Source organism: Octodon degus, unplaced genomic scaffold (genome assembly GCF_000260255.1).
Source record: "Octodon degus isolate 3935 unplaced genomic scaffold, OctDeg1.0 scaffold00004, whole genome shotgun sequence".
Classification (NCBI taxonomy): domain Eukaryota; kingdom Metazoa; phylum Chordata; class Mammalia; order Rodentia; family Octodontidae; genus Octodon; species Octodon degus.
Window position 1 is genome coordinate 35,277,377 of NW_004524580.1, and position 14,936 is coordinate 35,292,312.

A 14,936-nucleotide genomic window follows, 5' to 3' on the forward strand; every position below is an offset into this window, starting at 1 on the left:
GAGCCACAGCTGAACAGGCAACGGCCCGTGGCCAGGGCAGCTGCTCCTGCCTGTGCCCTGGCCTCCCTGGAGGGCATGGAAGGCGCAGGGGTCTGTGGAAGAGCCCTCTCAGACACTCATGTGGCTGGGCTTGGCATGGCAGGGTCCCTCCCTCCGGCAGAGTCCTCGGGTCTTAAGGTCTGGTGACTCATCTGCCCATGTGTGGCCCAAGGCTGGGCCTAAAATAGCCAAGCCTGACACGAGAGCCACGTGCTCCAGTGTCGCGACGGTCACTCGGTGCTGCTGGCCTGTCCACTGCTCCTCTAGCGGCAGGCGGAGCCGCTTGCAGCCCTGGGCGTCCAGCTGGAGCTGGAGGCCTTCCATCCCCCGGCTTGCAGCCAGAGGGAGCAGCACAGTTACCCTCACAGGCTGGTGACCGTGGTGCTGGCTCCGGCTCCTCAGGGCGCTGTGTGCGCTTTTCCTGTTATTCTGCAAGCTGAGACAGAGGCCGGATGCATGCAGTGGGTTTCTCTGAGGCGTCCCTTCACCTCCCAAGCCTGGGTGGCCAGCCCTGCCACGTGGGGGCCATGAGCTTTGCCACTCGCTCTGGCCACCGCGGGCTCTCCAGGGCCTGCCTAACGCACACTGGGAGATAGCTCCCCGTGTCTGCACCCTGCGGGCCCACCTGTGCCTCACTCAGCCCTGGAGACTGCTCCAGAACCACCACGGAGCCAGGCGCCTTGTTGAAAGAGCTGAAGCCAGAAGCTGCGACCATTCAAGAGGGAGCTCTGGGGAGAGATGCAGGCTGCCTCACTCACGAGGCGAGGCCATTGCTCTCAGGGCTTGTGTCCACTGGTCCAAGAGAGCACAGCGCCTGCTTCACGGGGTCACGCGAGGTTGATGCTGCCCCACAAGGGGCCTGGTGCCTGGGTGACATGCGCCGGCCACAGGCGCCGCCCTGTGACCGCAGTGCTGCCTCCCTCCCTGCCAGGGAGCTCAGCCTCTGCCCTGCTCAGCTGCCCCCGCGGGGTTCCCCGGGACCCCTCAGACTCCAGACACAGTGGGGCCAGCAGAAGCGCTGGGATGTGCAGTTTCCACATGGCGGGGTCGCCCACTACCATCCGTGGAGCACTGTCCCCTCCCAGGGTAGTGTCACACAGGCTCCTGCTGCCTCGGCTGGCTGTGTGGGACGGGCCCTGGGCTTCCTTTCCTTGATCTCATGTGGCCTCTCTGAGCGCTCCGCTCAGACAGCACGGCCACCGCCTCCTTCTGTGGTCTCGGGGCCGCTGTGCTCATGCCTGAGCTCTCTGGGCTCTGACCACCAGCTCCCAGAACTGGCCTTCACAGCATCTCATGGCTGCTGTCCCCAGGCCCAGGCCCCGCCGTCCCTGGCTTCCCCACAGCTCCTGGGCTCCAGGTTAGAACCCTGATGAGACCCTGAGACTGCTTCCCTGGAGAACAGAGCTCCCCTGCACGGCAATGAGGCTGGAAGGGGGGCGAGTGACCCAGAGGCCTCAAGAGACCAGCAAGCAGGGATGTGGCCGTGGGGGCAGAGGCCACATTGCTCTAGTGGCCATTCACAGTGCGGTGTGGCCACCGGACAGCCTTTGGGCAGAGCACTTGGAAAGCAGGTGGAGATGAGAGAAGGGACCCGCAGCAAGCGGAATACAGGACCCTGCGCAGACACAGGGTGTCTGAGGGCCGTGTGTCGGAAGGGCCAAGAGCTCTGCCAAAGGTGCTGCCCTTGCTCCGACGGGCATGTGGTGGGGTGCTGGCGCCCAGTGCCTTTGGGGCTGGAAGGCACATGGCCACGTGACCTCAGCCGGTGAAGAAGGAGCTGGAGATTTAGGAGCCCTGGGGACTGTCGTGTCCCCAGCACACTCTTGGGACCCACATGGGAGGAGCCTGATCCCAATAGACCAGAGCACACAGGAGCGGGCTGAGGAGAATCAGCCGACGCTGCTGGGACAACGGGACAGCCGTGGCTGCTTTGCCGCCTGTGCAACGCACATCAACGGTCAAAGAAACCACAGGCAAAGGGGCCAGGGCTCGCCAACGTGCCAGCTCCAGCTAGGAAAGGACCTCGATGTCGCCCACCTTCTCTCCAAGGCAAGGCACGTCTGGCCCTGTCACAACTCACCCCCTGCCCGCAGCACCTTGGATTTACCTGTGTTGTAGCCCCTTCCGAGCGCCGGCCATGGGCGGTGATTTTTCCACAGGTTTCCCAGGTACCAGTCACTCTGGTTCTCCACCAAGCCCAGGACCTGCTGCCCTGTGAAGTAGAGAGTGCAGTCTTAGCAGCAGCCCAGAAACGGGATCAGCACAGCAGGGACGGTGGCAGTCCCACGCTGGCACCCAGGCCCGCACGCTGAGTGCCCGGGCCTGGCCCCGTGTGCCCTGCACGAGCTTACCACATTCTCGCGCGTCCCGCCCCCGCTCCGCAGGGCCAGCCCCAGGACTCGGGAGGCTCCTCCTCAAGGGCCTGGTCCCAGTGCTTCCCACTCTGTGCTCACTGACTGGCTTTGTGAGGTTTCCTTCTCATGTCAGAGGGGAGCAGTGACCTGCACGGACGAGGCGAGACCCACGGGACAGCCACCCCTGCCCAGCGGCTCAAAATGCGCCTGCTCCCTGCACCACGTTTCCCTCTGAACTGTGCTTATCCTGTGCCCATGGCGTTGTGCCAACACTCTTGCTGCCCGGGATATGGGCTGGAAGAGGGGAGGTCTCCTCCGGCCTCCCAGGGCTGCGATGCTGCCTCGTCTCTTGGCATCTCAGGTGAGTGGCACCGTGGCCTTCGGGTCTCCCTGACACAGCGTCAGATCCCATGGCCTCCTATGGGCCACCGAGGCACACAGCTTGTGGCAGGTATTCTCCTGGGATGCCACAGTGGCATTCGCCGCCAGGAGCCAAGACTCCTGCAGGGTCAGGGTTTGCCTGACTCTAGGGAGTGAATTCCCATCGGCTGACACCAGGCTCTTTCCACTGCCTGGACACACACCGCGTACGCTGACCGCAACACCATGAGGCAGGCACTATAAACCAGCATTTCACATACAGGGAAAGGAGGCCGACATTTTGCTTGCCGAGACTCACAACTACGCATCCTGCCCTCAGCCCTGGGGTCCGCTCTGCAGCCAGAGCCCTTCAGAATAAAAAAAGACTTCCAGACCAACCCCAAGTGCAGTGGCGGGCAAGGAAAGCCAGAGGCGGCCTCGCACACCTGCTGGGTGATGCAAGGTGGCCTCGGGGTGATAACAATCCCCAAAAGGATGGCACATGGACTGGTGTGACTGATTTGATCAATTTTTGAGCTCCTTTTAAAATCATCACTCCAGCACAAATACATAATGTAGACCTCAGAGAGACTCTGCCACTGCCCACTTTCCTGCTGTGCACAGTCCCGTCCACAGCCCAGAATCCCTCAGCCAAAAGGGCCACCCAGCGGGGACCATGGGGACAATCGAGTCCCATGCAGCTGGCCTCAAAGTGGACACTGGGCTGTCCTGGCCTGTGTGCTCTGCTAACTCCAGGTGAGAAGGAAGGCTTTCGGGGACCACGGCACCCTAAGACAAAGACTCTGAGCCTTCTCTTGAGTTGCACTGGGCTGCCTTCCTTGTGGCGGCTGGATCCTTTCAGCCACTGCTCTTTGGAAGCTGTGCAGCTCCGCAGCCTGCACGGTGATCACGGCACTTCCGGTCCCCGCTGGTGGGGAGAGCACAAAGCAGCAGCTACAGGGCCCCTGTGGTCTCCACAGTGGGCTCCCTGCCGTTGCACCGGGTGGGGTGGGGCTTGCTCTCGGGCAGGGTTGGCCCCCTGCATGGGCATGACAACTGGCCGGGCTCCCTGCCCAATGCGCTGCCTCCTGCAGATGTCTGCGTCCAGGGCCAGGGCCAGAGCAGCTCCAACGCCCGCCCGCAGCCTTCCTGCGGCCCTGAGCGCGTCCCTCAGCCCTCTCTGCCTTGACATCGGTGAGCTCAGCAGACTGCTCTCTCACGCTGAGTGACCTCACACGCGGGGGCCAGTGCAGGGGCAGCTCTTCCGAGTGCCTGGCCTGGCGGGCTTGGGAGGGACGGAGCCGAGCGGTGCGGTGTGGGAGCCCCACACAGGAAGCAGACCTTCTAGAACATGTTCCTGGGGGAACACACAGTCAGGCGGGTGGAGGCAGCTGGTGAGGGGAGGAGACACAGCCATGGGCCACGTGTCCCCGCTCAAGGGATGGCCCAGAAGAACCTGTTCCACGGGGTGCATGGGTGCACACCCCACCCCCGTCGCATCCTGCCTCCTCCCCAGAAGTCCCCGTGCTCCTGGTGAAGGCCTCTGCGAGGCAGGTACCTGCCAAGGTCCTAGCCAAGCCCAGCCAGACCCATGCAGCAGTTCCTCCCACCCGGCAGCTACTGGGCGGCAACCTCGGGGACCCCTGGGGAGGTGGCACCAGGGAATCGGGGACCCTGGGGCCTTGCTCAGAGTGCTGCACGCCTCACCTTCCGCAGTCACTGCACAGGCTCTGTGGCAGCACGAACGGCTCTGTGCCCGCTGTCCACGATGCCTGGCTCATGAATCTCGGTACCCTTGTCCCCAGGCTCTGCTAGCTTAGGGAAATGAAGCCGTCTCCTCTGCCTACTCACACACCACCGCAGCCCACAGAGCCCGCACACTCACCGGGTGTCACTACCCAGACCTCCAGGCTGGAGCCGCCCCTCTCCCGGCTCCTGCCAGTCCCTCTCCTGTGGTTCAGCTCAAGGCAGCTGCTGCTTTGGAAGGGAAGGGCAGGACCCAGGAGGGGGGCCACTCTGCTGCCTGTTCCCCATCCCAGCCACGAGCAGGGAGAACAGTGAACGAGGACACGGGGCTGGCGCACACCTGGAATCCCAGTGGCTCACTGAGGCTGGGGGCAGTGCCCAGTCAATTCAGCAGGACTGCGCCTCAGCAAACAACTAGGCACGGCCGGGGATGCAGCTCAGTGGGTGGCGCCCCAGGGAGCCACTGCACAAAGCCACAGAGCAACAAGGAAATGGCTCCCAGCCTGGTAGCACAAAGCTCGAGCCTGCTTCTGTCCAAAGGCCTGAGAATAGGGCTCCCCATCTTCCCAGGTAAACATGGGGACCCCAGAATCCCTTCGAGAGCCCCACTCGGGGCATACCTGAGGAGGGTAGTCAGTATGTGCTGTGACTTACACCGGTGAAAATAAACTGCTCCTTTGAACCCTCAAGTTTAGCGAGCGCACTCAGGGTTAGGAATATGTCAGAAGCAAAGTGCTCCTGTCCCCAAGGAGATGGCCGCTGGTGCCGTGGGAGCGCCTCCAGGAGCGGGCGAGGGCACATCCTGCCCAGGGCACTAGGGGGCAGAGCAGCAAGGCTGGGCTTGCAGGGACCTGGAGACCGTCCAGGGGCCCCAGCCACGGCCCCGTCTGCCTGAGATGCCCCAGATGGGCTGGAGCCCTGCCCTGCAGACTCCTGCTGAGTCCACCTGTGAGTCTTTGCTTTCTCCTTCTCAGTCTCTGATATTGGGAAACAGGAAGAGATCACAGAGAAGGGCAGAGCTTCCACGCTGCCACCTGAGGCCGCTGCGTCCCGGGACACACAGATGCGTGGCGGCCGCCACTTCTCCCTCACATGGCCTCTTCTGGGCAGAGGTACCGCCTCTCTGAGTACTTTGGGTTGGGCTCTTTGTACTTTAGTACAGGGTCTATAGGTTCTCACTACTAGGTCCGACTGTGGTGATCCGCCTGTGTTCAGCCTTCCAAGAGCTGGGATCACAGGCGAGTGCCACCACGCCCAGTCTCAGTTGCCGTCTCAGCATGCCCTGGGGGCGGGGCTGGCATGGCATGCCAGGGATTGAACCTGGCCCCTGTGTCTGGCGCTTTAACCCAAGGAGCTACCTGGCCAGCCCTGGGTTTGGCTCTTCTTAAAGATGCACTCTGGGGACAGTTTTCACCCATGCCACTCCCAGGCCGCCTCCTCCCACCCAGGCCCAGGGAGCCCAGGCCCTTCTGCCGAGGTGCACAAGCTCTGGAGGGGGGCCAGGGCTGCACTCAGGATTCACTTTTCTAGCCTTACACGTGTACGCTGCGCCCAGCCACTTGGTTTCTGAGCTTTAGGTTTTAGTTCTTTGCACTGGATAACGTATCAGCTTTCTATCTGGAGGTTGGGAGCATCTGTTCCATTGTTTCAAAAAAATCTTAAGATGTGTGTTGTTTTCACTTATGCTATGAGTTTCTTTGATTTTCATTGAAAACTTCTGTCATTTTATTTGATTGCTCCTCCTCTGTCAGAGTCTTGCCTCAGACCAAGGTGTCTAACGTTCTGGCTGTTCTTGTGAGTGTGTGAAGGCCGTGCACCAAGTACTGGTATGTGAAGCACCAAGTACTGGTATTCTCCAATTATGCTGTTTTATTTTTCTATAGAAGTAGGGTGCTTGAAAGTGAAGAGGGTGGTATTTAATCTTTATTAAAAGGTGAAAACAAAATGCCGTAAGTGGTCATATACTGTCTACCTGGCAGCTACTGACAGGTGCTGCTCATGTGCTGAGTGCTGCTTTGAGAGCTGCAGCAAAACAGAAAAAGAACCAAACACCCACTCCCAAGTCCGTCTTGTGGCCAGGCCATGCAGAGCCACGGGGGCAGTGTGCAGGACGGGCAGACAGAGGTGACGGCACAGGGGCAGGGCCTGGTGGCTGCATGGCCGTGGCAACGTCTGTGGACGACGGACGCCCTCCCTTGCTCGGAGAATGCAGCCGAGGAGTGGCAGCTGGACAGAGGCCTGGGCACAGGACTGGGCAGGCCCAGCGCTCCTGTTGCAGGGGCGGGCTGTGTGCGAATGCTGCTGTCACTGCCAGATGTGGGAAAGGCCCTGGGTCAGCAGCGTGGCAGGGAAAGGCTGCCTGGGATGAGGTAGTTCCTCGTGGACCCCAGGAGGGCAGGCAGGCGCTGGCCAATGGTGGCTGAGGTCAGTGGGCCCTGCCTTTGCTCACCGGAGCCTCATTTCTCTTGCTTCAAGAAGTTAGCCCAGACCTCTTCCCACGGCTGAGCAAGGGCCGGTGGGGAGGCTGCACATGGAAGCGGGGAACTCACGGGGAAGCTGGGCCGGGGAAGGTCTGTTGCAGATTTGACACACCAGCTTTGTTTGTGGGAAAGTGGCAGAGGACATTGTCCAGCGGACACTGGGCCGACACCCTTAGGAGTCCTGGTTCGGTTCCTTCAAAGCCCAAGTGAAGCCACGGCTCCACAGGACAGAGAGGACACAAAGCAGGGTGACTGACCTGCATTCGAACACCGGCTCAGAACTGCTCCGGAGTCTGAGGCCTTCGGAGCATCAACAGGGTACCGCCACAGGTGGGAAATCCACACCACAACGTTTTGTTCCACGCATAAAACCCTTAAAGGTCTGAGTTTTCTATAAAGGATCTTTAACTTGTCATTTTTGGAACAAAAATTTCCCAACTGACCAAGTAGACCTTTTTTTAATGTTGGCTTCCAGGAAGCTCAGAGTTCAACTTTAAAAATCATGTAGAATTCAAGAATCCTTGTTAACCTTTCTCCCCACAGGTTGCTTGAAACTCTTTAGATACAGCAGGCATGCGTTGATAAATACAACAGTTGTAAACACAGGGCTGTTCGATTTTTCTTCTTGTGTGATCTCCAGCTGTGGTTTGTTGCAGGCTGAGAGCTTTTAAAAACCCTTCTCCCTTCTCCAGCCTCACGGTGGGCCAGGGCCAGGCTGCCTCCGGCTGCTGAAAGCACCTGCACGTGTTCTGCCGCTGGTCTCCTCTTCGAGGGCTCCTATCTCTGTAGTCTCCCCAGAGCGACCGAGTTACCCGCCATCTTGGCCCACAGCAGCAGGGTTTACAAAGCTACAGCAGTGAAGGGAATCGACGATAGCCAGGGAAAAGAGAGTCCCACCCTGAGAGCCAGGCCCTCCACTGCGCCGTGACCACGAGGCTGGCACCCTGCTGTCTCCCGTCCGGCGCCTGGGCGTTGCTGGGCTCCGGCTAAGATCACCCAGACTGACTTTGGCCTTCTGGTTCCTCTGACCATTTCGCCTCCTGGAGCTCCCCCCAGGTTCTCCCAAAGCCCAAGAGCCTGGACCGTTCTGAATCCTTTCTGGGAAGCACAAGCACCAGGCACCCCATGTCACTCCTGCTCAGCGTTGAGCACATAGTGGCGGTGCTTTAAACTGAATTATGTTTAATCAATGAACCGTAGCAGCTGAGATAGTGCAACAGATCCGATTCACAAGTCAGAAATCAGACCCACTAACAAGCCACCCTCCGTCGAGGCAGAGAGGAGCCCAGCACCCCAGCACCACCCCAGCACCTGCCCCCAGAAATGTGTTCTGACCCAAGCGCACACCTGGGCTGAGCTACGTGTGCTGCGGACGCCAGCCACGAAAGTTCCCAGTTCACATCCCAATGGGTACTTCCTCATTCTTTTTCTTTTTAAAGTGTTTCATAAGTACAGGCCCTACAGGGTCTCACTACATAGCTCAGACTCGTAGTGACCCTCCTGTTTACAGCCTCCCAAGCACTGGGATTATAGGCATGCGCCACCATGCCCAGTCTCATTCACCCTTTCAGCACACCCTGGGGGCAGGGCCCACACAGCACACTGGGGATCGAACCGTGGTCCCTGCCCTCTGCCTGAGCAGGTCCTTTAGTCCACTGAACTATCAGGCCCACCGAGTACTACCTTACTCTTTTTTTTTTTTTTTTTTTTTTGGGCATTGAACTCAGGCCCTTGCACTTGCCAGGGAAGCGCTTATTCCACTGAGCCATCTCCCCGGCCCTCTATTCTGTGTTCTTTGCTGCGGCATCGGGTCCTGGAAATGCAGTGATCACAGACGTGCTCACCTGGCGATCCTACCAGAGGCGCACACTGCTGAGATCCAGCCAGAGACAAGCCCGCCTCCAGTAAAGATCGTCAGAGCATCTCAGACGACAGCACAGCAGCTAACCTGGCCACAAGAGCAACTGCACACTCCAGAATGGCTGGGAGAGGGTTCCGAATGAGCCCAACTGAGAGCGAAGGGTCCAAGGTGACGCACACGCGTTCTCCTGGTGGCTTACGATATCACAGGTTGTACAGTTAGACCAAAACGTCACACTGCACCCCACGAGTACGTGTGATTGCTATGTGTCAAGCAGCACAAATACATTTTGTAGGACCAAGTCCATAAAGGGGACTGCGACATCGAGGGCTGGTGCCGACGGACACTTCCTGGCTCTGCGGGAGTTTGGTCACATGGGTGGATGGACGCACGGCAGGGGGGGCTCCCTGTGGCTGCCCATGTCCGCACAGCCTTGCAGCCACCGGTTGGACCTCCGGCTCTCCAGGGCGGTGGTGGGCTGTTCCCAAGCCCAGCTAGGTCATTTCTTCTCCTTGTTGCAGTCCCGGGCTCTATGTAAGTGTTAGATACACTGAGCATATGGAAAGAGTTGTTTCTCTGATGGCTAAGTTGGAGTCTCTAGAAAGATTCAGCAGTGTGAGCTGCTAAAGAACTGCCACCTGGTGGGACAGCCAGGAGAGGCAGCCCACATGTGGTGGCCATCCGTGCTCCTGCTCTTCCGGAGAACGAGCACCAGCTCTGCTCTCGGGAGGCGGTGTTGGGCCGGTGAAATCGGTGTGGCTTAGCAGGAAGCAGGGCTCACGACTCGGACCCTGGCCCGAAGCTGCACCCACACTTCCTGTGCGGGCGCCCTGTGTCATCTGCATTCTCCCCCAACGCCACGGCCAGCCACGTGACAGCCTGCACGGTGCACACAGACAGCAGCACGATCATCCAACAGAAACCTGAGCGCCAGCCCCGCGCTTCTGGGGGATATTCCCACACGATGACCTGACGGCCTCCGAGCGTGGACATGCTAGGGTTCTACAGCTGGCTGTCATTTACAAGGATGCCACGGCTGATCAAGACGTAAACGCGATCGCCACTCCCGTGAGTTCCGAACATCCCCCTAGACACAAGGACTTGGAGCAGCCTAACTGCCTCTGTTCTCCAGTTTTCTTAGGGACAGGCAGATCTGGGGCACAGCCTTGTTCAAGCAGCTTCAAAATAAATTTCCGGCATGCCTGGGCTTCTAGCTCTGTGCTTCTTCCCAGTGTGGACTAACCCTCAGCGTCGTGTAATATGTCCTCTTCTGCTTTTACCTCGTGCCTGATCTGTTCCGCCTCAATTAACTTTCTGCTGCGTGTCACAGGATGAAAAGGCATCACGGAAATGCAGAGCCTGCTGGAACGCAGCCCCGGCAGCGGCTGGCTCCACCTCGCGGGTGCTTCTCCTGGCTGACGGCAACTGGGCGGTCACCTGGGACGAAGCCTCCTCCTGGGGGATCGTTTTGCAGAGCTTGTTCCTGGGCCACTGCAGCCCTGAGCTAGCAGGACTCCTCGTGCAATCCGGCACCTCTGCTGATTTTCAAATCTCGTGCCAGGTGTGAACGAAGCAGAAGCAGCCACACAGGGCGGCCCGGCCTGGGGACCAGGATCTGCCGGAGGCGGACCTCGGCGATTCACGAGACTTTGGTGTCCAGCAGCGCGTGGACTTGCGCACCGTGCTCTGGGAGTTATAGCTACACGACAGCCAGGCGTCGGGCTGAAGGTGTGCTCACACGCTTCCCCTCCACGAGTGGAAGAAAGTCACCCGCGCAGTGTCACTAGATTTAAGGCACACACGCTTAGCGATGTGCCAATTGCAGCCCTTCTGGACGCAACCTCTGCTGTTAAGTCAGCGCACCTCAACCAGCCTCTAGGCCGTGCAGTGGGCTGTGTGGACTGAACACGACCAGCTGCGGGCCCCAGGCACAGTACAGGGAAGCACAGAAGGCTCAGGGGTGTGAAATGAGTGGGGGCGACCAGGGCGCCAAGAAGAACCCCACACAATGCCCAGTGGAGGCGCTGCGGCAGAACAGCTCTCCTTGGTGGAGGGCCCAGGAGGCCACCCTGGGCCTGGTCCTTGTGTCGCGTCTTAAGGGATGAGGAAGAGCTTGGCAGGCAGAGCAGGCGGTGGCCAGCCACCTGGGCCAGGCTGAGCAGCAGTCCCTGCAGAGAATGCCCTGGAAGAGGGTGACCGCGTAGACAGAGGGACGTGGTCCCAGTCACCTGGACAGTCCTGCAGGGTCCTCGTCCTCGGCTCTCTGAGCTCCAGTTCACTTTCTGTTGCATGGGGCTGATGAACCCTGCAGCACAGCACAAGGACGAGGGCACGTCTGGATTGGGTCCAGTTCGGCGCCAGATGCTTTCCAGTCGCCCAGAGAGTTGTGAAGCTTTACTCTCACTACTGGGAGCTAAATCTAGAGAGGATGGGGGGCTCGAGCTTGAAGTCCACCCTCCACGAGTACTCGGAGGCCAGGACATCAAACATGCTGGGCAGAAGGACAGGACAACACCCCTCGCCCTATTCACCCTTCGTGCTTTCAAGAGCCACAGCAGGGCGGCAAAGATGAAAACTAGAAATGTCCCCCAGGGCCAGGTGCCGGCCAAGGCATTCGAGGGCCAGAGAGGGTAGGAACTATTACCTTCTGTCAACAGAGGAGGAAATCGAGGCAGGGGAAGCTGCACCCTGCTGCCTGTGGACACAGCAGATGTGCTCTGGAACCAGGGCTCAAACCTGGCCTGCTGGACTGGTGGTGCCAGCCTCACTTGCTCCCAGGGGGCACACGGGGCTGCGACCCATGCGGGTCTTCTGAGGTCACGCCAAGCTCTCTGGATGCCCCGGGCTTCGGGGGAGCTCATGACTGTGCAGGAGTGGGCCTTGCAGGCACGGAGCGACGCGGGCAACTGACACTCCCACTCCATAAAGCTGTGCACAGCCGCGGAGGGCAAAAGGGAGGGCTTGAGAAGACGAAACACCACTGCCTCTGCCACCACGCCGTCCCCACTCTGTGGGCCGACTCAGCTCTCCTGCTGAGTTTGCACTGCTTCCAGACCACGTTTTCATTACAATAATTAGCTCTGAACACGCAGCATTGGGGGCCTCTGGGGAGGCTTTAGAGAAATGTGTGCACCTGGCTCAATCTCAGGCGTGTCCCATTTGCCAGTTTCCCAACTCTAGGGTGGACCAGGGAACTCAGAATTGTAAAGAGCTCTCTGGGCATCTCCGTGTCTGGCACTCCAGAGGACAAGAATCCAGAAAAAAAAAAGCCTGTCATGGAAAACCTAACATGCTGCTTCAGTCATAAGCAGGCAGGTCTGCAGAAGCGTGTGTGCGTGGGAGGGTGCAGGGGGCTGGGCAGAGAGGGGACCCGCCTGGCCACAGGAACAGCAACAGGGTGACAAGGGCGGCAAGTGGAGCAGCCCGTTGTCTAGTGGCACGGACACTGGTTTCCACAAGGAAAGCACAGAAGAGGACAGCAGCATGGAGAGGAGACCTGGGGACAGCCCTGTGGGTGGGAAGGAAGAGCCAGTCTCACAGGGAGACGGGAGGCTCCTCCGAGTCGGCCCTGCATCCTGGGGCATGGCCCGGTCCTGGCCAAGACTTCAGAGCTCCACGCCACCCTCAGCTAGTCGTGGGCCAGAATTCGTGGCAAGGCTGTCAGCCTGGAAACCACTGTGGGGTCTTCCCCTGGCAAAAGCAAAGACAAAGAAGTGGCTGGACCTCCAGGAATCCCCAGAAGTAAGCGTCCAGGGAGCACGTATGCGTAACAGCAGCAGCTGCAGTCTACAGGGTGGGAGTTACAAGGAATGAGAACGAGATCCAAAAGCCTTGTTAGGATTGTACAGGGCGCAGAACTCAGGAAAATCTGCTCAGTATTGAAAGAAATATGACTTTAAAATTCGGCTCTGAATTTTTCTTTCCCCTCTGAAAAGCAGGGCTCTCTTCCTGCTGAAGGATTTGTTTCAGTGACTTGTTTCCAAGGAACAGATGGAGAGAGAATGACGCCGCGTGACTTCTGGTCAGTGTCTCCTCCGCCGCCTCTTCCTCACACCTGCCTTTTCTCCCTCTCTCTGCTTCTCTCTGTTGTTTGTGGGAAGAAGCCAGGCTCCCTACTGGAAGTATGCCTCGACACTGGGGAGGCCCCGTTGGGCACGCACAACGGCCCAGGGCTGGGCTCCAGCAGCCACTAACCTGCCAGCGAAGGGGACGAACCACCGAAAACCCCAGTATCCAGGCCAAAGCACACACCAGACTGGCCAGCTCCTCGCGCTGGAGTGGGGCTAACCAGCAACGTATTCGAAGCCATCACATTTCACTGTCATTTATTAAGCACACACAGGTAACTGCATAGGGCATACAAAAATACAGCGAAAGTACGACGGAACGGTCCGAAGTGACTGGGTACACTTGAAAAGGAGAGCAAGCAGCAGAAGCGGGACCAGCTCTCAGCTGACTCTTCTGCAGGAATACGTGGGCTTCAGCACAGTGGCACAACACTGCTGTGCTCCTGGGGACAGAACTGTCCAAGTCCAGGCCCCGGGAAAACCACCTTCAGCACGGAAAAATAAGGACATTTTCATTGTATCCAAACCAGATTTACTAGTGACAGGCGCTTGCCAGGGAGACTTTGGAAGCTTTGATCAGGAAGAGGGAACGTAATCCTGGGGAAGCAAGCACCAGAGGTGAGAAAGAAACAGAAAAGGGCAAGGACACAGATGGAAACTTGGAACATGAGAAGTAGAACGTAGCAGTGCATCTCATTAATTAAATTATGAGAAAGATAGACTAGGAAGAGGACACTTCAGATAATGGGCAGCCACTTGGCAAAAGCGATCACAGGCAGCACGCTAGAGCTGAAGAAGTGGAGACACGAACTTCAGACCTGCCGGGTGCAGGCCGAGACTCCTCGCACGTCACTTTTAACCTAGTAGAGGCTGAACCCGAAACGAGGAATGAAAGTCTGGACAACCCAAAGGTGGTAAGGCAAGAGGAGCGAACACGTGGCCTCGGGCAGCGCCAGGCCCCGCAGCCCCGAGCGCTCGGCGCACCTTCGCAGGAAGATTGTGAAGCTTTCGAAAACCGCCTCAGAAAGAGCCCGCTTCGGTGAGCTGCGCGCTGCGCGAGGAGATCACCGAGGACTTAAGAAGAACGGCCACGTGTCTACTAGTGGAAGCAATTTTTAAAACTGTGAAACATTTACCACGCATTGTGATCCTGTTTCCTCTATTAACCAAACTCTTAGAGGAGAACGGGTGAGGGGAGCAGCACCAGCAGCCCCCCTAAGGCTTCGCGCAGGGTGCAGCAAGCTACAGGCGCGTGGTCCCGCGCGGGGTTGCGGGGCGGGGGCGGGGGCCCAACAACCAACCCCAAGAACCGGGCGCCCCCGCGGGAGCACGTGGTCGCCACGCAGCGAGCCTGTCGCCCTAATCCGCGCTTCCTACGCGAATCCGTTCCATGGGACGCAGAAATTAATTGTGAAAGGCGAAGCTTTCAAAAATGTAGAATAAAATAGTTATTTTACTAAGCCAGGTTAAAGGTTATTTTCTTAAACTGAATATAAGAACAATATAAAAAATATAAAGATAGTTGGCAAAGTCAACTACACTGCAGTTCAGAATCTCAGGACGCCGTAAAGGCATGCGACAAAACCTGAGAGATACTGTTCGTAGCACATAAAACTGGTGAAAGCCCAGTGTCCAGAACATGCAAAGTGCCTACACATCAATGAGAAAAGCTAAGTCACTCAACTGACAACTGGGTAAAAGTCGCTGCAGGTTTTCTCGGAGGAGACACAGCCAAGGAGGCCGCGGCAGAGCGCGCGCCCTGGTGACCAAGAGGCCGGCACACGTGACCAACCACAGCTGGGCACCGAGCCCCACCCCAGGGTGGCAGGGTCTCTAGGACAATGACATGTAAGTGCTGGTTATGGCAGGCGGTGATGGGGGCTGTCACTAGGGTGGGGGTGACCTGGAATATCTGTTGTGGAGTACCACTGGCCGCCACTGATGGCGGGGTGTGTGCGCGCGTGTGTGTGAGTGTGCGCACATTCACTCCCCTGGGTGGTCACTGAAGAAAACTCCCTCGCGGGTGCGA

General features: G+C 58.6%; 1 protein-coding gene across 1 annotated transcript in view; it reads right to left on the reverse strand.

The window, feature by feature from the left end:
• Positions 1 to 14,936, reverse strand: part of Large1 (LARGE xylosyl- and glucuronyltransferase 1) — a 339,499-nt gene that overhangs the window by 63,070 nt on the left and 261,493 nt on the right. The window contains exon 7 of the mRNA XM_004623936.2: positions 2,147 to 2,251. Coding sequence (XP_004623993.1) covers positions 2,147 to 2,251 — 105 coding nt within the window. The remainder of the gene's footprint in view (positions 1 to 2,146; positions 2,252 to 14,936) is intronic.